Here is a 27,029-nt window from a genome sequence, read left to right on the forward strand (position 1 = left end):
CAGCTGATATGTCTGATCAGTGTTTTCTCCAGGAAGAAAACTAGACAAGTATTGAAGGATATTTGATCTTTGATCTCTCAATAATTGTTTCTTCCCCACAGAAGCTGTCTCTGTTCCTGGACTTCGATATTTATCCCCATTTACTGTCTCATGTTCTGGGGGCTCAGTGACAGTCTCCTGTGATTCTGCCCGGGGATCTCTCCCCATTCACTACACATGGTCTGAGAAGACCCCATCTCAAGATTCAAAGATCTCTGACACCAATAAACTGGAGCTACATTGTCAATCCTTCTCACAGCAACATCATCAATATTACTGCACAGCCTCAAATACTCAGGGAACAAAACCATGTGTCAATCAACAATGTAACAGAGAAGAACTGCAGTTATAAAATAAAAACCAATGGCATCGGTAAGTGTGATGCACATGTTTAATATCTCACTCTGCCAAACTGTAAGTTATAAAATGCACTCCACTTGTTTCATTGTCTGTTCTGATATAAACCAATACTCTGTCCTGCAGTTGGAAAATAAACAGGTGCATAAAATACTATCCACAGCATGTTGATGCCAGCATGTTGGGGGTTCCAGTTCCCCTTTGGGGTTAAAATTCAGCTGGATCCCACTGCCCAGCAGAGAGAAGTAATGCTGTGCTGTGGCAGGTGAGACAGTGTCGATGAGGTGACAAACTGAGAACCTGTTCCCCCTTTAGGAATGGCATCATTTGTAAACTATTTACAGAATAGAGGTTCTCCTGGTGTCTGAGCAAGCATTCATTCCTCAATCAATGTTATTAAACACAACCAGATTTTTGAGAGAATTATTTCAATGTTTTTGCTTGCATGCAAATTAATTTCTAGATATTGTTGCATTCCAAGAACAGAGACAGCTTCTGTGGGAAAGAAACAATTATTGACAGATTAAAGATCAAATATCCTTCAACACTTGGTCAATTTTGTTCCTGTATAAGTCACTGATCTGATATACATGTTTTACTTGCACATCCACAAATATCATTTATTGTATCCGTTTCTCCCGATGCGGTCTCCTCTACATTGGGGAGACTGGGCGCCTCCTAGCAGAGCGCTTTAGGGAACATCTCCGGGAGACCCGCACCAATCAACGACACCGCCCCTTGGCCCAATATTTCAACTCCCCCTCCCACTCTGATGAGGACATGGAGGTCCTGGGCCTCCTTCACTGCCGATCCCTCACCACCGGACGCCTGGAGGAAGATCGCCTCATCTTCCACCTCGGAACACTTCAACCCCAGGGCATCAATGTGGACTTCAACAGTTTCCTCATTTCCCCTCCCCCACCTCACCTTAGTTCCAAACTTCCAGCTCAGCACTGTCCCCATGACTTGTCCGGACTTGTCCTACCTGCCTATCTTCTTTTCCACCTATCCACTCTACCCTCTCCTCCCTGACCTATCACCTTCATCCCCTCCCCCACTCACCCATTGTACTCTATGCTACTTTCTCCCCACCCCCACCCTCCTTTAGCTTATCTCTCCACGCTTCAGGCTCACTGCCTTTATTTCAGACGTTATAATGGAGTTATGACAGGGCCAACATTTCCCCTGAGTTTTCACACACTCTCTCTTGCTCTCTCTCTCTCTCTCTCTCTCTCTCTCACCCACACACACACTGTCACACCTATGCACTCTGTCTCTCTTTCCCTCAAATACAGACACTCACAGCCTCCCTCTCCCTCTCTCCCTCTCCCTCCCACACTACACACACACAGACACACATGTGCACACATTCAAATACACATTCAAGTCTGTGGAGTGAATTTACATTCTATTTTGTTCAAACAGCATAAATCTGAAGGCAGTCAATTAAGGTGACAGTTTATAAATTCCTACTTTCAAAAAAGACAGTCTGACTCCAGTTTGGGACACAGACTCTAACCTCATCCCTGTAATGTATTGTCTGAGCTGAGATGTCACTTTTTTTTATTTACTGATAAAACCTTAAGATATATCGGGACTGTGATTTAAGAGAAATTCTGGGATTTACATATTAATCAATGGAAACCTGCCTTCCCATTCTAGGTGATTACAGACTTATCAGCAATCTCAGTTTCTCTAATACATTGCATCCGTCATGTGACACTTTGATCTTTTACTTTTAAATCCTGTGCCCTACGTATCCTGCCCCACTGGCTTCCTGACAAAGGAGCAGTGCTCTGTAAGCTTGTATTTTCAAATAAACCTCTTGGACTATAACCTGGTGTTGTGTGGTTTCCAATTTTGTCCACCCCAGCCCAACAGCAGTCCCTCCACATCCTGAATCTTCTTGCCAGTGTCTCATATCCAGCAGACAGTGAGTGCTGAGCCTGAGTCTGAATGATAGTTGTTCCCCTCTCCAAGGAGACAGCTAGACATACGGCTCGGGATTGATAGTGATGGTTGATGTCTCCATCCCCATTGAACCAGTTTAACGACTGATCAATTGGGTCAATGGGCTGAGGAGTGCCAGATGGAGTTCATTTTGTTCAATGTGAGGTATATCCTTTTAGTTCAACACAACAGGATGGGACTTATACAATTAAAAGTAGGACCCTTTTAATTGAGTAGTGCTGTTGAACAGACAGACACTGGGATCTTTGAAATTTGCATCACAAGTAGAGAGGGTGGTTAAGAAGGTATTTAGAATGCTGACCATCATTGCTCAGACCATTGAGTGTAGGAGTTGGAACATCACGTTGAGCTTGTATAGAATGATGATGAGGCCACTTTTGGTTTTGTGTGTACAGTTCGAGTCACCCTGCTTCAGGAAGGTTTTATTAAATTGAAGAGGTTTCAGAAAAGCTCTACTGAGATGTTGCTGTGACTTGAGGGGTTGAGTGAAAAGGATAGGCTGGGACTTTTTCCCCTGGAGCAGAGGAGGTTGGAAGGTGACTTTATCGAGGTTTATAATATCATGAGGGGTATGGATAAGGTGTTTAGCAAAGGTTTCTTTCTCTAGGCTGGGAGAGCTCAAAGTGAGGGGTCATGTTTTCAAGGTGAGAGGAGAAAACTGTGAAAGGAACCTGAGGGGCAATGTGTTCACACAGAGAGTGGTCAGTTGCAACATTAAAAAGATTTGGATCAGTACATGAATAAGAAAGATTTGGAGGGATATGAGCCAAATGCAGGCAAGTGGGATTGCTTTATTTTGAGAAACTTGTTCAGCACAGACATATTAAACCGAAGGGTCTATTTCTGTGGCATATGAGCCTATGACACTGAATTGGGATAGGGAAGGGCAAAGTCTTGGGGTTTTTGGCTTTTCAATTACAGTCCATTTTCCAATAAATGTTTGTTTCCCAAAGACGCCGTCTGTGTTCCTGGACTTCAATTTTAGTCACAGCCAAATGTCTCACATTCTGGGGCTTCAGTGAGAGTTTGCTGTGAGTCTGCCTGGGGATCCCGTCCCATTCACTACACATGGTTTGAGAAGACCCCATTTGAAGATTCAATGATCTCTGACACCAACAAACTGGATCTACATTGTCAATCCTTCACACAACAACATCATCGATATTACTGCACAGCCTCAAATACTCAGGGAACAAAACCCAGTGAAATTGTTCATGTCTCAGTTCCCAGTGTAGCAGAGAGGGGCTGGAGTTACATGATATAAATCAGCAGCATCAGTAAGTTTTATACAAACATTGAGGCTGACACACCGATTCAATGTTTATTCAAACTGCTCATTGGTTAATGTTCTTCCATATTTACAAATAATTGCACTTCATCACATTACGACTCTTTGATATTTGAACAATTTTGGGCAAGGTGTTAATTTATTTTTGATAATGGGCAAAAGTGTAATAAAGCTCCAGAAAATGCAGAAATGCTGTGCTCCAACTTTGTGTTACATCTCACAGCTTTTGGAGATGCCGGTATTGGACTGGGGTGTACAGTTAAAAACCACACAACACCAGGTTCTCGTCCAACAGGTTTAATTGGAAGCACTAGCTTTCGGAGCACCGCTCCTTCATCAGGTGGTTAAGGAGGACACAATTGGAAAGCACAGAATTTATGGCAAAAGTTTACAGTGTAATGTAACTGAAATTATACATTGAAAAATACCTTGATTGTCTGTTGAGTCTTTCATCTGTTGAATACCATGATAGTTTCACTTCTTTCATGTGTAAATCACAAAACATTTTTTTAAAAGTTATATTCTCAGGTTAACTGTAACAATTGGTGTTAGTCAGATAATATGTTGAAGGTGTTAGACTGCTGTGATCCCTGTCTATGCCATAATGTTTAGACTGATTCTCATCTAAAATGTGAGTTTACAGAGTCTTACATGAATTCATGCAGTTTTTGAGCAAAGTACAATGTTACTCTTGTAAGTACAAATTCACCCCACAAAGGTAATGTATGTGTGTGTGTGTGTGTCTGGGGTGGAGGGGGGGGGCGAGTTGTGAATGTGAGAGAGAGTATATGTGTCTGTGTATGTGAGTGTAGCGTGTCTAAGTCTGTGAGGGGGTGCATGTGTAAGTGTGGGAGTGTGTTTGTCTGTAGGGGTGTGTGTGTGTCTGGGGTGAGGGGTTCTGAGTGTCTATCGGAGAGAGTGTATATGTGTGTATGTGAGTGTAAAGTGGTCTGTCTGTGAGAGGATGCATGTGGAAGTGTGTGTGTCTGTCGGGGTACGTGTGAGTGTCTGTGTATATGTGTGTCCGTGTGTTTGGAGTGCCTGTGTATGTGTATGTCTGTGTGTTTGGAGTGCCTGTGTATGTGTGTGTGTGTGTGTGTGTGTGTGTGTGTGTGTGTCTGTGTGCATCGGAGTATCTGTGTGTGTGTATAGCGCAATGGTGGTCACCTGTAATGTGACATGAATCCAAGGTCCCGGTTGAGGCCCTCACTTTGGGTATGGAACGTCGCTATCAGCTTCTGCTTGGCCAATTTTCACTGCTGCCTGTCCTAAAGTTCGTCTTGGAAGATGGTCACGCGAAGGTCCGAGGCCGAATGTCCTGGACCACTGAAGTGTTCTCCAACTGGGATTGTTGTGCGATGCCCATTCATCTGTTGCCATACCTTCTCAGCTCACAGCTTGTGTGTATCATGGCATGTGACCTGAGGGGATAATGGTATCAGACACCATCTTAGTCAGGGTCACATCAGGCATGACATGGTGATGGAAATGTGTCAGGGTTTGTAACTGATTACCTCAGTTTCAGCCCCGACCCTGACGTGTCTGTGGCTGTGAGATATGTTTAGGCCAGATGCTGTTATCAATGTCTTTTGATTTGTCAGTATTACAACATCCACACTTTGTTCTCATGTGACAGGAGCTGATGTAAAGACTACATCATTGGGTCTAATTACCATAGTGGAGGCAAAACTCCCAGTGGAAGCTCACCCAGCAATCACAGGATATTACAGGACAGAGCAGGGGCTGCTGGATCCCCCAGGAATACATTGTCCAGTGGGGGCAGTGACCAGCTCAGTGGCTGGAACTTTCTTTTATGTTTGACAATGAGGAGAAAGGAGATCTTAGTAATATAGTCCCATCCTACCTCAGGCTTTCAAATGCTTTAATACGATTGCAGGATCAAGAATGTCCAGGCAAGGAACAAAAACAAATTGTATGCAAACTAGATCATTACCATGTCTCTCCAGACAGGGAGAGTTATAGCAAAATGAATTCCACAAAATCCATTATTCACAACATGTCCTGAGGTCCCATTGATGAAGAGTGCTCTCTTGGTTGTCTGTAACTGAGACTCAGATGAAGCTGAATATCACCTTATGTCTCAATAGGAAGGGAATATACTTGTGACAAATCCTCAACAATATTACCAACAGCAACAGGAACATCGTCAGGACCCAAGTCTGTCGGGAAAAGGTAGAACAATTTCATTGTCGATATTTCCATCAGCATTGATTCCAAGTGAGAATAAGTGATTTCACTTAACGGCTTACAATAAGTTTCAATTTTTGACGATAATTTATCAGAATGTAAATGGGACCAGCATTCTGGCAGGCAGGTTTGCGACTGCAACACAGCTGCGTTTAAACTAAATCGCGGGGGAGGGGGAGGGGACAAACTGAAAGTTTAAGAAGGAAATTGAAGGGAAAGTTAGGACAAGGGAAGTCAAGAAAGAGAACTGTATCAATGAAGCAGAAAACTTAAAACGAATCATAAGGTTGAGTGAACTGGGGGTTAATAGGAAGGGTGAGGGCAGTAACAAATTAAAAATACTATACATGAATGCACGAGGCTTGAGGCTCTTTTGGAAATTGGCTACGATATTGTGGTGATAACTGAGACGTGGCTTCAAGTAGACAGGGCCTGGGAAATGAATATTCAAGGCTATACGTACTATCATAAGGACAGACTGATGGGCAGAGGGGGGTGGGGTGGCCATGTTGGTAAGGGATGATATTCAGACCCTTGCGCGGGGGGACCTAGAATCAGGGGATGTAGAGTCAGTGTGGATAGAGCTGAGAAATTCTAAGGGTAGAAGGACCCTCTTGGGAGTTATCTACAGGCACCCAAACAGTAATACGGATGTAGGGTGTAAGTTGAATCAGGAGCTGAAATTGGCCTGTCGCAAAGATGTTACTCCAGTTGTTATGGGGGATTTCAATATGCAGGTAGACTGGGAGAATCAGGATGGTATTGGACCTCAAGAAAGAGACTTTGTGGAGTGCCTCTGAGATGGATTCTTAGAACAGCTGGTGCTGGAGCCGACCAGGGAGAAGGCAATTCTGGATCTGGCATTGTGCGACGAACCAGAATTGATCAGGGACCTAGAAGTGAAGAAGCCATTAGGAGGTAGTGACCATAATACAATAAGCTTTGATCTGCAATTTGAAATGGAGAGGGTACAATCGGTAGTGACAATATTTCAGTTGAATAAAGGGAACTGTGGAAATATGAGGGAGGAGCTGGCCAATGTTCAATGGTGCAATACCTTAGCAGGGATGACAGTGGAGGAACAATGGCAGATATTTCTGGGTATAATGCAGAAGATGCAGGATGAGTTCATTCCAAAAAGGAAGAAAGATCCTATGAGGAGGCAGGGGTGGCCATGCCTGATGGGGGAAGTCAAGAAATATATAAAGTTAAAAGAGAAAAATATAACATAGTAAAGATAAGTGGGAAAATGGAGGACTGGGAAGCCTTTAAAGAACAACAGAGGATTGCGAAGAAGGAAATATGCAGAGAAAAAATGAGGTACGAAGGTAAACTGGCCAAAAATATTAAGGAGGATAGTAAAAGCTTTTTTAGGTATGTGAAAGGGAAAAAAATGGTTAAGACTAAAATTGGGCCCTTGATGACAGAAATAGGGGAATATGTTACAGGGAATAAAGAAATGGCAGAAGAGTTGAATTGGTACTTCAGATCTGTGTTCACTGGGGAAGACACAAGCAATCTTCCTGAGGTAACAGTGGTTGAAGGACCTGAACTGAAGGGAATTTATATTTGCCAGAAATTGTGATTGGAGAGACTGTCAGGTCTGAAGGTTGATAAGTCCCCGGGGCCTGATAGTCTACATCCCAGGATACTGAAGGAGGTGGCTCGAGAAATGATGGATGCGTTGGTGATTATTTTCCAGAGTTCGATAGATTCAGGATCAGTTCCTGCGAATTGGAGGGTGGCTAATGTTGTACCACTTTTTAAGAAAGGAGCGAGAGAGGAAGCAGGAAATTATAGACCAGTTAGTCTGACCTCAGTGGTGGGAAAGATGCTGGAGTCTATTATAAAGGATGAAATTACGACACGTCTGGAGAGCAGTAACAGGATAGGTCAGAGTCAGCATGGATTTATGAAGGGGAAATCATGCTTGACTAATCTTCTGGAAGTTTTTGAGAACGTAACTCTGAAGGTGGACAAGGGAGATCCAGTGGATGTAGTGTAACTGGACTCAGAAAGCCTTTGATAAAGTCCCACATAGGAGGTTAGCGAGCAAAATTAGGGCGCATGGTATTGGGGGCAAAATACTGACTTGGATTGAAAATTGGTTGGCTGATAGGAAACAAAGAGTCGTGATAAACGGCTCCCTATCAGAATGGCAGGCAGTGACCAGTGGGCTACCGTAGGGATCAGTGCTGGGACCGCAGCTTTTTACAATATATGTTAATGATATAGAAGATGGTATTAATAGTAACATGAGCAAACTTGCTGATGATACAAAGCTGGGTGGCAGGGTGAAATGTGAGGAGGATGTTAGGAGATTATGGGGTGACCTGGACAGGTTCGGTGAGTGGACAGATGCATGGCAGATGCAGTTTAATGTGGATAACTGTATGGTTATCTACTTTAATGGCAAGAATAAGAAGGCAGATTATTAGCTAAATTGGAGTCAAGTTAGGTAAAGGGGCAATACAAGGAGATCAGAGTGTTCTTGTACATCAGTCAATGAAGGTAAGCATGCAGGTACAGCAGGTAGTGAAGAAAGCTAATAGCATGCTGGCCTTCGTAACAAGAGGGATTGAGTATAGAAGCAAAGAGGTTCTTCTGCACCTTTACAGGGCCCTGGTGAGACCGCACCTGGAATATTGTATGCAGTTCTGGTCTCCAAATTTGAGGAAAGACATTCTGGCTATTGAAGGAGTGCAGCGTAGGTTCACGAGGTCAATTCCTGAAATAGCGGGACTATCTTTTGTTGAAAGATTGGAGCGATTGGGCTTGTATACCTTTGAGTTAAGAAGACTGAGAGGGGATCTGATTGAGACATATAAGATTATTAAAGGATTGGACACTCTGGAGGCAGGAAACATGTTTCCACTGATGGATAAGTCCTGAACCAGAGGACACAACTTAAAAATAAGAGGTAGGCCATTTAGGACAGAGATGAGGAGAAAATTCTTCTCCCAGAGAGTGGTGGCTGTGTGGAATGCTCTGCCCCAGTAAGCAGTGGAGGCCCAGTCTCTCGATTTGTTTAAGAAAGAGTTGGATAGAGCTCTCGAGGATTGTGGAATCAAGGGTTATGGAGATAAGACAGGAAGAGGATACTGATTGAGGCGGATCAGCCGTGATCATAATGAATGGTGGTGCAGGCTCGAAGGGCAGAATGGCCTTCTCCTGCACCTATTGTCTGTTATCTATTGTCTATTGTCTCTGTTTTCTCATTTTAAACCATTATTCCCAAACTGAGAGGGTGGGAGGCTGTCTGGTTCCAGCTGGTTAAGCCTTGCCTGTTAGAAGGTGCAAGGAGCAGTGTGGGATGATGATATTCTGAGTTCCTCACTCACTGAAGAGACATCTCATCCACTGGAATATTACACCAGACTGCAGTGCTCCTGCAAATATCCATCCACATTGAATAATCCTCGTTTATAACAAGATGCTGTGCATTGCAGGACGTGCTACTGAAATATGTTTCATTTGGCCTTTATATATTGTTCAAGTCAATCATAAATTAAACTGTTATTTAGTTTTCCTATGTAACTCCCTGAGCTGCGCTGCATTACTTTGCAACAATTCACTGCAGTGTAAACATGGGATAAATGTTCAAAACATCAACCAGTCTTGTTTCCTTCAAATGATTTTATATTTCTTCTGTTTTACACAGTTACGTTGTCTGGGATGTGATACGCTGGGTACTCTTCACTCTCCTGGTGATTTGTTCTGTTTCAGTCACAATGTTTACACGAAAACATTAGGTGAGCATCATGGCCTTTACACGAATGATTTTGAGCACTCTAAGTTCCCCATCAATGAGGTGGCCCTGGGTGGAGGGGTTTCGAAGCAGGAGACACAGTTTGAGAAGAATGGGTTGACCATTTGGGACCGAAATTAGCAAGACTTTTTCACTCAGAGGGTGACGGTTTGTTGGAATTCTCTGCCCCAGAGAGCTCTGGAGGGTCCAGCCTTGAGTATATTCAAAACAGAGATCAATAATGTTCTGGGTAATAAAGGTAGGGAGGGACGTGGGGTTAGTGCAAGAAAAATGGTATTCAGGCAGAAGATCTGCTCTGATCCAGGTGAATACTGAGGGAGACTTGAGGGGCTGAATGGCCTACACTGGTTCTGCCTCATCTCTCCATGTTGACCTCATGCTGTTAAATGTTGTACCAGCATCCACCACTTCCTCTGGCAGATCATTTCATACACGCACCTCCCTCTGCATGAAAACGTTACTCCTCAGGTCATGTTGAAATAATTTCCCTCTCACCTTCTACCTCTGCCCTCTAGGTCTGGACACTCCTAGAGATGAAAAAGACCTTGGCTGTTCACCCTGTACATGCCATCGTTTAAATCTCATTGGATAATATAGTCATGTGTTCTAATCTGGAACAAAGACAATGTAAATGTTGTTGGGTAGAGAGTCAAGTGAGTTAGTGTGGAAATGTTTGTTTGGACTAAACCTTGTTATCTGTTCAAATATTAAGATACGTTTATTTCTGCTCGAATGAATTGATTTGTTCAGCATTTATTGGTATGTCCAGCTCCCATGCAGACATTAATAAACATTTAAACACAGAAACCTGTGTCTTGTCTGATCTAAAGAGGAAACACAGCATTGAATCCCCCTTTCTGGGGCTCTCATAGAACATAGGAGGCGTCAGAGAACAACAGGAGGTGGGGTTATCCCAAGTCACTGTCACTTTGTCCTTCACATGGGGAGGGTTAGGGCCAAAAAGGGCTTTGTAATTCTCAAAGACATGGCTCTGATGGGAAATTAGGGACATAATGGCTCAAGAGAGAGAGTGAACTGAAACGGTGAGATTACAAAAGGTCATTGGATCCACGGGGACAGCAACAATAAAGAGAGGAAGAAGGATCATTCTGCACCACAGGTAGAGTCTGTTGTTAATTCACAGAAACACCCCACTCCCAGTGTCTTCTGGATATGGAGCACCTTATCAAAACTACTAATAGTTCTGAAGAATAATCAATGGACCCAAAACAGTAACTCTGCTTTCTCTCCACAGACATTGCCAGACCTGCTGTGTTTCTCCAGCAATTTCTGTTTTTGTCACAAAGACACTCAGTTGACACTTCACCAATCCTGTCCCAGTCACTGCACAATAACTGTGTAAAATGACAGACAAACAATTACAGTTAGCGTGTGGGGTCAGTAATTTATATATTGGGAGGGGAAGGGGAGCTGCAGTAAAATTCTATGAGTTTGAAACCTATTCGGGGCAATTGCATCCAACATGCATCCACTGATTCAGTCCTATCACTGGCATCAAACTACACTTCAACAACAGGTCACTCATTGTCCAAAAATAAACAGTTCAGGTGATGGCCGCAAGCAATTATTGCCAACAACATTGTTCACCCTCAGGGTCTTGTTAATGAGGCGAATTTAATCAGACAAGATAATTTTGAAGTTGCACTTGGGTTTGGTATTTCTGTAATGCAGTGCATGGCAAACAGTGGAAGACAGCAATTCTCAGTTACAATGGTCATACACTGAATTGTCAGTCTGTGAGGGGATACACTGCAATGTGCAGGGTGCTTGGTTGTGCCGATGACATTTGGATGAAGATGGCACACTTCGGACATCCGAATGGGCTTATGACATGGACAACATTTCCCCTGAATTTTCACACACTCTCTCTCTCTCCCTCACACACAGGTACACACATCTTCTCTGTCCTCCTCTCCCCCAAACTCCCTTACGACACACAAACACACACACATAGAAGTCTATGGGGTGAACTGTATTTGCAAATTTGTATTTGCAGATACTTTCTATTTTGTTCAAAAAGCACACAATCTATAGGTAGTCAGTCAATGTGACATTTCCTAAATTCCTACCCGCACAATAAAACCAGTCTGACTCCAGGTTGGGACACATGCTCTAACTTCATCCCTGTAATACATTGTCTGAGCTGAGATGTCATTTCTTCATTTACTGATAAAGCCTTAAGATATATTGGGGCAGTGTATCAAACAGGTTCATGATCAACGAGAAATGTAACTAAGAATTATAGAATCACTACAGTGCATCAAGAGGCAATTTGGCCCATTTGGTCTGCACTAGCCATCTGACGAACATCCCACCAGACCCAGTCTCAGGCCTCCACTCTGTTCCCATAGCAACACATTTCCCCTGGCTAATCCACCTAGCCTGTACATCACTGGGCATTATGGGCAATGTAGCATGGCCTAACCTAAACATTGTTAGACATTGGGAGAAAACTGTAGCACCTGGAGTAAACCCACACTGACTCAGAGAGAACGAACAAACTGCATACAGACAATCACCCGCGGTTTGTACTGAACCCAGGTCACAGGGACTGTGAGGCAGCAGTGCTAACCACTGAGACACTGTGCTGTCCATTTTTGAGAAGTAAACGTGTTAAAAACACGTTTTCATACTTGTTACGTGGTTTGATGTTCATTGTCTTTTGACACTAAAAGAAAAAAAGTGTTAATATTATCGAGGATGTGTGATAGATACCCACGGATGTCCAATGAGATTCAGTGTTAGTTACTTTTGTCTGTAAATTAGAGAGAGAGCTGCCCTGGGACAGGACTTACTGAAGGCTAATGTTGTGGGTCCTGGTCCATTTGAAGGACATTGTTTGATGTGGATGGAACAAAGAGTGGACAGATTTATAGGGGTCCTGTCTGAATGTGATGTAGTTTACAAATTTCAAAGAGGAACATAGAACATAGAACATTACAGCGCAGTACAGGCCCTTCAGTACTCGATGTTGTGCTGACCTGTGAAACCAATCTGATACCCATCTAACATACACTATTTCATTCTCTTCCATATGCCTATCCAATGACCATTTCAATGCACTTCAAGTTGGTGAATCTACTGTTGCAGTCAATGCATTCCACGTCCCTACTACTCTGAGTAAAGAAACTACCACTGACCTCTGTCCTATATCTATCACCCCTCAATTTAAAGCTATGTCCTCTCATGCTGGCAACCACTAACTGAGGAAAAAGGCACTCACTGTCCACTCTATCTCACCCTCTGAATATCTCATATGTCTCAATCAACTCACCTCTCAACCTTCTTCTCTCAAACAAAAACAAAGTCAAGTCCCTCAGCATTTCCTCATAACATCTTCCCTCTATACCAGTCAACATCCTAGTAAATCTCCTCTGAAATCTTCCACATCCTTCCTATAATGTGGTGACCAGAATTATGCGCAATAGTCCAAGTGCTGCCGCACCAGAGTTTTGTACAGCTGCAGCATGATCTCATGGTTCTGAAACTCAATCCCTCTACCAATAAAAGTTAACACGCCGTATGACTTCTTAACAATCCTATCGACCAATGTGGCAACTTTCAAGGAGCTATGTACGTGGACACTGAGATCTCTCTGCTCATCTACACTAATGAGAATCTATCCATTAGCCCAGTACTCTGCATTCCTATTACGCCTTCCAAAGTGAATCACCTCACACTTATCCACATTAAACTTCATTTGCCACCTCTCAGCCCAGCTCTGTAGCTTATCTATGTTCCTCTGTAGCATACAATATCCTTTGTCACTATCCACAACGCCACCAAATTCAGTGTCATCCGCAAATTTACTAACCCATCCTTCTATGCCCTCATCCAATCATTTATAAAGATGACAAACACCAGTGGACACAAAACAGATCCTTGTGGTACACCACTGGTAACTGAACTCCAGGATGGATATTTCCCAACAAGCACCATCCTCAGTCTTCTGTCAGCTTGCCAATTTCTTACCCAAACCATTAAATCCCCCTCAGTCCCATGCCTCTATATTTTGTGCAAAGGCTTACCGTGAGGAGCCTTCTCAAATGCCTTACTGAAATCCATATACACAACATCATCTGTGTTACCCTCATCCACCTGTTTTGTTACCTCTTGAAATAACTCAATCAGGTTTGTGAGGCATGACCTACCCTTCACAAACTGTGTTAGTGTTGACTATCCCTAATCACCTTATTCCCTTCTGGATGATTATGGATCCTATCTCTTATAACCCTTTCCAACACTGTACTGACAACTGAAGTAAGGCTCACTGGTCTATAATTACCAGGGTGGTCTCTCCTCTCTTTTTGTACAATGGAACAGCATTTACTATCCTCCAGTCTTCAGGTACTATTCCTGGAGATAATGATGACATAAAGATCAAAGCCAAAGGGTCAGCAATCTCCTCCCCAGCTTCCCAGAGAATCCACAGAGAAATTCCATCTGGCCCAGGACGCATCTATTCTTACACTTTCCAGAATTGCTAACACCCCACCCTTGCCAAACTCAATCCCATCCAGTCTAGCAGTCTGTATCTCAGTATTCTCCTCAACAACATTGTCTTTATCCATTGTGAATACTGATGAAAATTAATCATTTAGTGGTTTTCCTATCTCAAATGACTCCATGCACCAATTCCCCCACTAGCCTTGATTCACCCTCATCTCGCTCCAGTTGTTCTTTTATTCCTGATAGAGCTGTAGATAGCCTAAGGGTTTTCCTTGATCCTATACGCCAACAACTTCTCATGTCTCCACCTGGCTCTTCTTATCTCTGACTTTAGGTCTTCCCTGACTACCCTGACACTCTCAAGCGCCCTAACTGAGCCATCACATCTCATCCGAACATATGCCTTCATCTTCGTCTTGCTAAGATATTCAAATTTCTTAGTAAACCTCAGCTCCTGCACTCAACAACTTCCTCCCTGCCTGACAAGTACATACTTATCAAGGATCCACAGTAGTTGTTCCTTGAATAAGCTCCGCATTTCAATTGTGCCCATCCCTTGAAGTTTCCTTCCCCATCCTATGTATCTTCAATCTTGTCTAATCATATTTTAATTGACTTGCCCCCTGCTATATTTCTTACCCTGTGGTATATACCTCTCCCTAGGACAGGCAAAAACTGAGACAATGGATTAGTGGTGCTGGAAGAGCACAGCAGTTCAGGCAGCATCCAAGTAGCTTTGAAATCGATGTTTCGGGCACAGGCCTTTTTGTGCCCGAAACGTCGATTTCAAAGCTACTTGGATGCTGCCTGAACTGCTGTGCTCTTCCAGCACCACTAACCCGAATCTGGTTTCCAGCATCTGCAGTCATTGCTTTTACCGAAAAATTGAGAGAAGCTTTGTCAATTAATCTACAGGGCACATTGCAAAGGACCAGAAAAAAGAGTTATCATTTAAACTGCTGTAAACTGGAGCTAACGTACCTACAGCACGGAACATTCCAGATAGTCCTGGAACTGTGTGACAAATAACTCAAGAGTCAAGGAATATATCATCAAGTGTTATAACGGGGGACATTAACAAACTCTTCCAAAAGCCTTCAAAAAGTTCATGAACTTTGTCATTGGGAGGGAGATGTCTATCACAGTGACTCACCGCCAGAATTCTGCACCCCGACTAGTGCTCATATACGATAATCAGAGCTTTAAATAAGGTGGACATTGAGAGCCTTTTTCCTGGATGGTGATGGCTAACACGAGGGGACATAGTTTTAAATTGAGGGGTGATAGATTCGCGACAAATATAGGGGTAGTTTCTTCAGTCAGAGAGTAGTCGGGATGTGGAACGGCCTGCCTATAACAGTAGTGGACTCGTCCATATTGAGGGCAGTTAAACGGGCATTGGACATACACACTGATAATAATGGAACGGTGGAGATTAGATGGGAATCAGATTAGTTTCGCAGGTCAGCACAAAATCGAGGGCTGAAGAGCACTTAGTGTGCTGTAACGTTCTATATTCTGTGTTCTATATATGTACACACTCTCTCCCTCACACCCATAAGCACATCAACTCATCCGTGATGTTGTTAGCTTCACGCTCAATCATTCCAACATCATTCCAGCTGGCCTTGAATCTTCCAACTTACACTCATCTACACCTCTCCTCCAGTTTTACATTTTTGAAGATGCTGTATGAATCCAACTTGCCATATTCAATAACACACTAATGACAAGGTTTGGAAAGAAATGAATGTGCTTCTCAGCTCACTCTATTTAGAAAACTGCAAATCCACCTATCATTCTGGAATAATTTGAACTTCTATCCCACACCTTACAATTCAAGTTAACTTCAAAGGAATTGAATAATTTTAAAATGTTATCAAATTAAAATTTAAATCTGGTAAAATAATTTTTCCCCCAAAATTACTTTATTTCTAAAAATGGTTCTATCAGCAGCATGGTGCACGTGAATGGCTCATTGTAAATGAACACACATTCAGTTTGGGCTCATTCCATTAAACCCTCAAACAGGTTCCTGGTCAATGAGGAATGTAACTGAGAATTCTAGAATCCCTACAGTGCAGAAAGAGGCCATTTGGCCCATCTGGTCTGCACCAGCCATCTGAAGAACTTCCCACTAGACCCAGAACCCCACTCTGTTCCCATAGCCACACATTTCCCATGGCTAACCCACTGACACTGCACATCCCTAGACACAACGGGCAATTCAGCATGACCATTCCACCTAACCTGCATATGGGTAGACGGTGGGAAAAAAACTTTAGCAACTTGAGGAAACCCACACAGACAGATGGAAAATGTGCAAAATATACACAGACAGTCACCCAAGGTTTGAAACGAACCCAGGGAACTGGGGCTGTGAGACAGCAATGTTAACCACTGAGACACTGTGCTGTCCATTTCTGAGAAGTTGAGGTGTAAAAAAAAAGTTTCCACACTTGTTGCATAGTTGGATGTTCATTGTCGTTTGGCACTATGAGAAAAATGCGAATATTATCAAGGGGAATGTGTGATAGATACCCATGGATGTATAATGAGAATAAGTGTTAATAAACAGGAGATTGTGGGTGGCTCACTCTGGGTCATTCAAGGCTGTACTGAGAGTTTTCAGACCCAGCCCTTTGATCACAATCTCTGGGAAGGAAACATCCTGGGACAGGCTCATGTCCATGTTGTGGGTGGGTCACTGCACCATTCCAGAGCAAATGGGACATCCATCCGAATGGGGGAGGGGATTTGTGGCAGCTCCAGGTCCTGCAATTGTTTGTCTCAGAAGAACGGTCTTTTAAAAACTGCTGAGTGTCTGTCTACCAGGATATGGCTTTGACACTGAGCAAGTCACTTTACAGGATCCCAGACAATTAGATCAGATATTCTTCACTTTGTTAATAACTGCTGCCTTCACTGTTTCATCACAGAATCTAATTTTTCAATCTGGTCCTATTTTCCCAACTGATTCTACAGTGTCCATGTCATTCAGGGGCTGGGGGATCTCTGCTCTCTGTTTCTGACACTCAAACACTGGTGACCAGATAGCAGAGGGGTTTCATTTGCATTGGGGTATTAACCCCCAAATGATTCCAAGTGTTCTCCAGGAGTTTACCCAACATGTTGTTTCTGTTTCCCAGACAGAGCATTGCGATGGTCCTCGTTGGTTCAGTCTCTGGGTAATGACTCCAGTGATTCACCTTCCATATTAAGGGTTAAGGTGGGGGCACTGCCTTCAGCATTGTGGCTGGGGATGAGCACGGTTGGTGAAGGGTGTCAGTCCCTTTGATCTTCTCAAAGGTGAAACCCAGCATGGTTCACCAGACTCACTCATCATCAACCATGTCCTGGTGAATACAAAGCCCCATGTCAGTCGGTTCACCAGAGGGATCCTCACCTTGGAATTGAAGCTCACTCCCAGTTACTCAATCACAGCTCACTTCCCCCTGAATTGTTGCTCTCTTGTTGAGTTCCTTTCTCTGCCTGAAGTCGGCCGCATGTCTTGTTTACTTGGATCTAGTGGAAATCGAACAGAGGATGTCCTTCTCCGGCATATCTAGGAGTTCAGGTCCTGACACAATAATTATTCAACACTAACAGGAGGCAGATTCTGCAAACAGACAAAATGTTCAAAACAGTTCTTTTTTAGCTGCATGATTAGTTTTTGGAAAAGAAATCTATATTTGCCAAAAATTATTGTTGAAATTTGAGAACATAAGAGAATAAGCTAGTTATCATTCACCTGAGATTTCACGATAAATACTAAGCTTGGGTCAACATTACCTTGCACCTAATGCATTAACTGTCTTGATTTCAGAATTTTCTATTGTTTCAATGAATATGAAGTTAGTTCTTCTATTGAATATAACTGATCGAAGAAAAATGTCTTTAGGGTTAAATAACACCCTCTGGCTCACCGTGGTCTCAGAAGCTGGTTTCCGATATCCTCTTACTCATTTAACTTCATGTAGACATTGCAGTCCACACTTATTTCAAAGTGAGAAACAGAGCTGAGAGACTGACATCATGAACTTTGTGAATAAATCAATGTGGACATTGATTCTCCTCATCTGTTCCATTCCCGGTGAGTGATCATCTGAGTTGTATAATCAGATAACCAATGTTTCTTGAAGGTAAAAAGAATGACTGCAGATGCTGAAAACCAAATACTGGATTAGTGGTGCTGGAAGAGCACAGCAGTTCAGGGAGCATCCTACGAGCAGTGAAATCGACGTGAAGGGCTTTTGTCCAAAACGTCGATTTCGCTGCTCGGATTCTGCCTGAACTGCTGTGCTCTTCCAGCACCACTAATCCAATGTTTCTTGAAGTCCAGTGTGTGGATATTGCAGTGGAAATGTTTAAATTGCTGAAGATGTATGAAGGGATAAAGGCAGAGGTTGTGACACAATGGGTAACATTGTTATTGCCATGTCAAATGCTGAGAGTTTGATTCTCATTCAGCACATTTTGCAAAGGCATGTGTATTCTCACAAACCCAAACAGGTTTATTATCAACCTGCAAATCTTTCCAACATGCCCAGGGCAGGGAGCAGGACTGGCTGAGATTCCAAGTCATGGTTCTTCAATGCAGGTTGCCACCCTTCACATTGCAACAACTCAGGCAAGTGATAAGCTGCAGAAAACAGACACAGCATGTGCTTTGTCTGCCCCATGCATACCTGTACAACATTACAAAATGTACTGCCTCTCCTGAACATATCATCATCCCAAGTGGCAGAGTCCCCAAATACTTCAGAGCAGCATTAATTATCAATTAAATAAAAAGGACAAATAATGTTGATATCAAATCAAAAATAAAGCATCATAATTATCTTAATTTGCCCAAAATTTTCAATGTTCAGTAACCACTAAAACTGGGGTGGAAATAAGCCCTCAAACAAAACATCTTGAGTTGGCTTTTATTTCTGTTATTTTAGTTTAGAAATGCAGTTCATTAAGTTTTCATCTGTGAGCCTCAGTCACAAAAGCAGATGGACGTTTTACACTTCTCTTTGCATAACAAAGCTTTTTTTCCTTTCTGTCTAAGTTGAATCAGGCTGTTTACTATCTTTCAATCCCATTGGTTTCCATGTTACAATGTAACACTGCAATCAAAGTATTGTTCTTCACTGCAATCTCTCCACTAATGATTTTGAAACACTCAAGATTAAAATTCCCATGTTGCATGACTCTCGGCTACAACACAATGAATTCTGTTCCATGAAACCTTCCTGAAACATGTTGTGGCTCTGACCCACCAACTTCATGCAGAATACTTCACAGATAGAAACCTGAAGTGTGCATCCCTCTGGTTTCACAATTCTCTTTCTTTCAAAGCTTCCTTTATCCAATAAGGTCTCTGTTTCCTGGCTTTCATCACCTTTCATCATTCATGTATCTTCCTCCCTTTCTTCTCTCTTCTCCATCTCTTCACTGAGGTTGAAAACCCCTTTTGTCATTTTGTTTGAGAATTCTTCCCACACAAAGGACGGTTCTCCCAACAAGCCCGTTAGTCTACTATTTATTGAAGTAAATTTACCACGTCATCAACAGGCTGCTCCTCTTCCACACCGGGACACAATGTGTCAGCAATTTAAACATTTTCTCATTAAGCATCACTCAGGAAAAGTCAGTAAATAATTCTGTTATTTTTCTCTCCTCACACTGACAACAATGTGTGATTACAAACCATCCTGCCTTTACTGCCCTCAAGATCCTGCACATTGATGTCTCTCTCCCATTGTGAACCATCTCTTGCTGAACTTCAATTCTCTTCTTCTCCCATTTGAGGTCTCCCATCATCATCCTGGGTCACCTGTTGTATCTGCCCCATGAGCTTTGGAAATATAGCCCCTGAGCCCACCATAAGTCTACACACAGCCCCTTCTCCTCCAGTCACAGTAAGGACCATTCAGCACCTGTGCCCTCCTTTCACCGATCCTCAGCTGACTCCAATCCAGGCCTGTCACTCAGGCTGCTCTCCAGGGGGACAACATTTCGATGATGTCACACACGGTGGAGTTAGAGCCCACAGCAGGCAGCACAAACCCAATTTCAAGATTGTCCCAAAGCTCGACCAGTGGGGAAAGAAAATATTCTGACTGTTTCAATCATTCCGTGGGAATTTGGAACAGCCTGACGCTTTGATAAGGGATTAACTTCACCATGAGCTAGATGCAATGGAGCTGATTAAAATGTATTAAGGAGTTTTTACCAGTCAAATTTCTGAAATATTGTCTCCTCCGTTTCAGATGCTTTATGGGCAGAGAAACACGTAACGGGAATTTTGGGAAGAGCGATCACAATATCTTGTCACTACGAAGCACGGTGGTACCAATCAAACACAAAATATTGGTGTCAAGGATGGACTCGTCAGTGTAAGTTTATAGCAACGTCAAATTGGCCAAATGGGAGAATATCAATCACTGATAACAAAACACAAGGAATATTTCTTGTCACAATCAAGAATCTTCAATGGGGAGATGCAGGATGGTACAGCTGTGGGATTGAGGCTCCTGGCCTTGATCCAATGTTTAATGTAGAGCTGCACATCTCTGACGGTAAATGTTTCAGTGATTTTTTAAAATTACTCTCAGCTGATATGTCTGATCAGTGTTTTCTCCAGGAAGAAAACTAGCCAAGTATTGAAGGATATTTGATCTTTGATCTCTCAATAATTGTTTCTTCCCCACAGAAGCTGTCTCTGTTCCTGGACTTCGATATTTATCCCCATTTACTGTCTCATGTTCTGGGGGCTCAGTGACAGTCTCCTGTGATTCTGCCCGGGGATCTCTCCCCATTCACTACACATGGTCTGAGAAGACCCCATCTCAAGATTCAAAGATCTCTGATACCAATAAACTGGAGCTACATTGTCAATCCTTCTCACAGCAACATCATCAATATTACTGCACAGCCTCAAATACTCAGGGAACAAAACCAAGTGAAATTGTTCATGTGTCAATCAACAATGTAACAGAGAAGAACTGCAGTTATAAAATAAAAACCAATGGCATCGGTAAGTGTGATGCACATGTTTAATATCTCACTCTGCCAAACTGTAAGTTATAAAATGCACTCCACTTGTTTCATTGTCTGTTCTGATTTAAACCAATACTCTGTCCTGCAGTTGGAAAATAAACAGGTGCATAAAATACTATCCACAGCATGTTGATGCCAGCATGTTGGGGGTTCCAGTTCCCCTTCGGGGTTAAAATTCAGCTGGATCCCACTGCCTAGTAGGGAGAAGTAATGCTGTGCTGTGGCAGGTGAGACAGTGTCGATGAGGTGACAAACTGAGAACCTGTTCCCCCTTTAGGAATGGCATCATTTGTAAACTATTTACAGAATAGAGGTTCTCCTGGTGTCTGAGCAAGCATTCATTCCTCAATCAATGTTATTAAACACAACCAGATTTTTGAGAGAATTATTTCAATGTTTTTGCTTGCATGCAAATTAATTTCTAGATATTGCTGCATTCCAAGAACAGAGACAGCTTCTGTGGGAAAGAAACAATTATTGACAGATTAAAGATCAAATATCCTTCAACACTTGGTCAATTTTCTTCCTGTATAAGTCACTGATCAGATATACTTGTTTTACTTGCACATCCACAAATATCATTTATTGTATCCGTTTCTCCCGATGCGGTCTCCTCTACATTGGGGAGACTGGGCGCCTCCTAGCAGAGCGCTTTAGGGAACATCTCCGGGAGACCCGCACCAATCAACCACACCGCCCCTTGGCCCAATATTTCAACTCCCCCTCCCACTCTGCTGAGGACATGGAGGTCCTGGGCCTCCTTCACTGCCGATCCCTCACCACTGGACGCCTGGAGGAAGAACGCCTCATCTTCCGCCTCGGAACACTTCAACCCCAGGGCATCAATGTGGACTTCAACAGTTTCCTCATTTCTCCTCCCCCACCTCACCTTAGTTCCAAACTTCCAGCTCAGCACTGTCCCCATGACTTGTCCGGACTCGTCCTACCTGCCTATCTTCTTTTCCACCTATCCACTCTACCCTCTCCTCCCTGACCTATCACCTTCATCCCCTCCCCCACTCACCCATTGTACTCTATGCTACTTTCTCCCCACCCTCACACTCCTCCAGCTGTTCTCTCCACGCTTCAGGCTCACTGCCTTTATTTCAGACGTTATAATGGAGTTATGACAGGGCCAACATTTCCCCTGAGTTTTCACACACTCTGTCTTGCGCCTCTCTCTCTCTTTCTCACTCACACACACACTGTCACACCTATGCACTCTGTCTCTCTTTCCCTCAAATACAGACACTCACAGCCTCCCTCTCCCTCTCTCCCTCATCCTCCCACACTACACACACACACACATGTGCACACATTCAAATACACATTCAAGTCTGTGGAGTGAATTTACATTCTATTTTGTTCAAACAGCATAAATCTGAAGGCAGTCAATTAAGGTGATAGTTTATAAATTCCTACTTTCCAAAAAGACAGTCTGACTCCAGTTTGGGACACAGACTCTAACCTCATCCCTGTAATGTATTGTCTGAGCTGAGATGTCACTTTTTTTTATTTACTGATAAAACCTTAAGATATATCGGGACTGTGACTTAAGAGAAATTCTGGGATTTACATATTAATCAATGGAAACCTGCCTTCCCATTCTAGGTGATTACAGACTTATCAGCAATCTCAGTTTCTCTAATACATTGCATCCGTCATGTGACACTTTGATCTTTTACTTTTAAATCCTGTGCCCTACGTATCCTGCCCCACTGGCTTCCTGACAAAGGAGCAGTGCTCTGTAAGCTTGTATTTTCAAATAAACCTCTTGGACTATAACCTGGTGTTGTGTGGTTTCCAATTTTGTCCACCCCAGCCCAACAGCAGTCCCTCCACATCCTGAATCTTCTTGCCAGTGGCTCATATCCAGCAGACACTGAGTGCTGAGCCTGAGTCTGAATGATAGTTGTTCCCCTCTCCAAGGAGACAGCTAGACATACGGCTCGGGATTGATAGTGATGGTTGATGTCTCCATCCCCATTGAACCAGTTTAACGACTGATCAATTGGATCAATGGGCTGAGGAGTGCCAGATGGAGTTCATTTTGTTCAATGTGAGGTATATCCTTTTAGTTCAACAAAACAGGATGGGACTTATACAATTAAAAGTAGGACCCTTTTAATTGAGTAGTGCTGTTGAACAGACAGACACTGGGATCTTTGACATTTGCATCACAAGTAGAGAGGGTGGTTAAGAAGGTATTTAGAATGCTGACCATCATTGCTCAGACCATTGAGTGTAGGAGTTGGAACATCACGTTGAGCTTGTACAGAATGATGGTGAGGCCACTTTTGGTTTTGTGTGTACAGTTCGAGTCACCCTGCTTCAGGAAGGTTTTATTAAATTGAAGAGGTTTCAGAAAAGATCTACTGAGATGTTGCTGTGACTTGAGGGGTTGAGTGAAAAGGATAGGCTGGGACTTTTTCCCCTGGAGCAGAGGAGGTTGGGAGGTGACTTTAGCGAGGTTTATAATATCATGAGGGGTATGGATAAGGTGTTTAGCAAAGATTTCTTTCTCTAGGCTGGGAGAGCTCAAAGTGAGGGGTCATGTTTTCAAGGTGAGAGGAGGAAACTGTGAAAGGAACCTGAGGGGCAACGTGTTCACACAGAGGGTGGTCAGTTGCAACATTAAAAAGATTTGGATCAGTACATGAATAAGAGAGATTTGGAGGGATATGAGCCAAATGCAGGCAAGTGGGACTGGTTTATTTTGAGAAACTTGTTCTGCACAGACATATTAAACCGAAGGGTCTATTTCTGTGGCATATGAAGGTATGACACTGAATTGGGACAGGGAAGGGCAAAGTCTTGGGGTTTTTGGCTTTTCAATTACAGTCCGTTTTCCAATAAATGTTTGTTTCCCAAAGACTGTTCCTGGACTTCAATTTTAGTCACAGCCAAATGTCTCATATTCTGGGGCTTCAGTGAGAGTTTGCTGTGAGTCTGCCTGGGGATCCCGTCCCATTCACCACACATGGTTTGAGAAGACCCCATTTCCCGATTCAATGATCTCTGACACCAACAAACTGGATCTACATTGTCAATCCTTCACACAACAACATCATCTATATTACTGCACAGCCTCAAATACTCAGGGAACAAAACCCAGTGAAATTGTTCATGTCTCAGTTCCCAGTGTAGCAGAGAGGGGCTGGAGTTACATGATATAAATCAGCAGCATCAGTAGGTTTTATACAAACATTGAGGCTGACACACCTATTCAATGTTTATTCAAACTGCTCATTGGTTAATGTTCTTCCATATTTACAAATAATTGCACTTCATCACATTACGACTCTTTGATATTTGAACAATTTTGGGCAAGGTGTTAATTTATTTTTGAAAATGGGCAAAATTGTAATAAAGCTCCAGAAAATGCAGAAATGCTGTGCTCCAACTTTGTGTTACATCTCACAGCTTTTGGAGATGCCGGTATTGGACTGGGGTGTACAGTTAAAAACCACACAACACCAGGTTCTCGTCCAACAGGTTTAATTGGAAGCACTAGCTTTCGGAGCACCGCTCCTTCATCAGGTGGTTAAGGAGGACACAATTGGAAGGCACAGAATTGATGGCAAAAGTTTACAGTGTAATGTAACTGAAATTATACATTGAAAAATACCTTGATTGTCTGTTGAGTCTTTTATCTGTTTGAATATCATGATAGTTTCACTTCTTTCATGTGTAAATCAAAAAACATTTTTTTAAAAGTTGTATTCTCAGGTTAACTGTAACAATTGGTGTTATCCAGGCAATATGTTGAAGGTGTTAGACTGCTTTGATCCCTGTCTATGCCATAATGTTTAGACTGATTCTAATCTAAAAAGTGAGTTTATAGAGTCTTACATGAATTCATGCAGTTTTTGAGCAATGTAACTCTGTCAGTACAAATTCACCCACATATATGTGCGTGTGTGTGTGTGTGTCTGGGGTGGAGGTGGGGGGGTGATGTGAGTGTGAGAGAGTGTATATGTGTCTGTGTATGTGAGTGTAGAGTGTCTAAGTCTGTGAGGGGGTGCATGTGTAAGTGTGGGAGTGTGTGTGTCAGTTGGAGTGTGTGTGTGTGTCTGGGGTGAGGGGTTCTGAGCGTCTATGAGAGAGAGTGTATATGTGTGTATGTGACTGTAAAGTGGTATAAGCCTGTGAGAGGATGCATGTGAAAGTGTGTGTGTCTGTAGGGGTACGTGTGAGTGTCTGTGTATATGTGTGTCCGTGTGTTTGGAGTGCCTGTGTGTGTGTGTGTCTGTGTGTGTGTGTGCATAGGAGTATCTGTGTGTGTGTATAGTGCAATGGTGGTCACCTGTAATGTGACATGAATCTAAGGTCCCGATTGAGGCCCTCCCTTTGGGTATGGAACTTAGCTATCAGCTTCTGCTTGCCAATTCTCACTGCTGCCTGTCCGAAAGTCCGCCTTGGAAGATGGTCACCTGAACGTCGGAGGCTGAATGTCCTGGAGCACTGAAGTGTTCTCCAACTGGGATTGTTGTGCGCTGCCCATTCATCTTTTGCCATACCTTCTCAGCTCACAGCTTGTGTGTATCATGGCATGTGACCTGAGGGGATAATGGTATCAGACTCCATCTTAGTCAGGGTCACATCAGGCATGACATGGTGATGGAAATGTGTTAGGGTTTGTAACTGATTACCTCAGTTTCAGCCCAGACCCTGAAGTGTCTGTGGCTGTGAGATATGTTTAGGCCAGATGCTGTTATCAATGTCTTTTGATTTGTCAGTATGACAACATCCACATTTTGTTCTCATGTGACAGGAGCTGATGTAAAGACTACATCATTGGGTCTAAATACCATAGTGGAGGCAAAACTCCCAGTGGAAGCTCACCCAGCAATCACAGGATATTACAGGACAGAGCAGGGGCTGCTGGATCCCCCAGGAATACATTGTCCAGCGGGGGCAGTGACCAGCTCAGTGGCTGGAACTTTCTTTTACGTTTGACAATGAGGAGAAAGGAGATCTTAGTAATATAGTCCCATCCAACCTCAGGCTATCAAATGCTTGAATACGATTGCAGGAGCAAGAATGTCCAGGCAAGGAACAAATACAAATTGTATGCAAACTAGATCATTACCATGTCTCTCCAGACAGGGAGAGTTATAGCAAAATGAATTCAACAAAATCCATTATTCACAACACGTCCTGAGGTTACATTGATGAAGAGTGCTCTCTTGGTTGTCTGTAACTGAGACTCAGATGAAGCTGAATATTACCTTATGTCTCAACAGGAAGGGAATATACTTGTGACAAATCCTCAACAAAATCACCAACAACATCCACAACAAAATCACCAACAGCAACAGGAACATCGTCAGGACCCAAGTCTGTCAGGAAAAGGTAGAACAATTTCATTGTCAATGTTTCTATCAGCATTGATTCCAGTGAGAATAAGTGATTTCATTTAACGGCTTACAATAAGTTTCAATTTTTGACGATAATTTATCAGAATGTCAATGGTCACTCATTTCATACAATGTTATTATGTTCTCTTCCTTACTGGTGAGCTTTTCTGGGTGTTTTAATCTTAGTTTTAATGAGCAAAGGGGTTCAATTTCCATGCCATAACATTTACAATGTTTCTATTTATGTTATTGTATATTCGTAGCATGAAATACCAATTATCTGTCTGCCAAGTCCCAGGTGAAATGCTTCTTTATTCATCTAACCTTATGGTAATGTATGTTTCAAAGAAGTGACACATTTTGTTGAGCCAGGGTATCTGGTGTATCACTGCCAGTGACACTCCATTCTCTGTCACCTTCTCCTTCTTCTCCAAACCAGAAGAGAGCAGAAGAGAGCAGATGATTAGAAAGGCAGAGAGGAGACAGGTGCAAGAGACCGCGGGGGAAGTACCTGTCA

At 42.9% G+C, this 27,029-nt stretch overlaps 1 protein-coding gene across 1 annotated transcript in view; it reads left to right on the forward strand.

The window, feature by feature from the left end:
- Nucleotides 1-26,111, forward strand: part of LOC140467123 (polymeric immunoglobulin receptor-like) — a 48,951-nt gene extending 22,840 nt beyond the window's left edge. The window contains 6 exon segments of the mRNA XM_072563190.1: nucleotides 102-345; nucleotides 347-411; nucleotides 18,127-18,192; nucleotides 20,354-20,671; nucleotides 20,806-21,129; nucleotides 25,927-26,111. Of these exon segments, the coding sequence (XP_072419291.1) occupies nucleotides 102-345; nucleotides 347-411; nucleotides 18,127-18,192; nucleotides 20,354-20,671; nucleotides 20,806-21,129; nucleotides 25,927-26,111 (1,202 nt within the window).
- The last annotated feature ends 918 nt before the right edge of the window (nucleotides 26,112-27,029 follow it).

The sequence above is a fragment of the Chiloscyllium punctatum genome, chromosome 45 (assembly GCF_047496795.1).
Source record: "Chiloscyllium punctatum isolate Juve2018m chromosome 45, sChiPun1.3, whole genome shotgun sequence".
NCBI classification, from domain to species: Eukaryota; Metazoa; Chordata; class Chondrichthyes; order Orectolobiformes; family Hemiscylliidae; genus Chiloscyllium; species Chiloscyllium punctatum.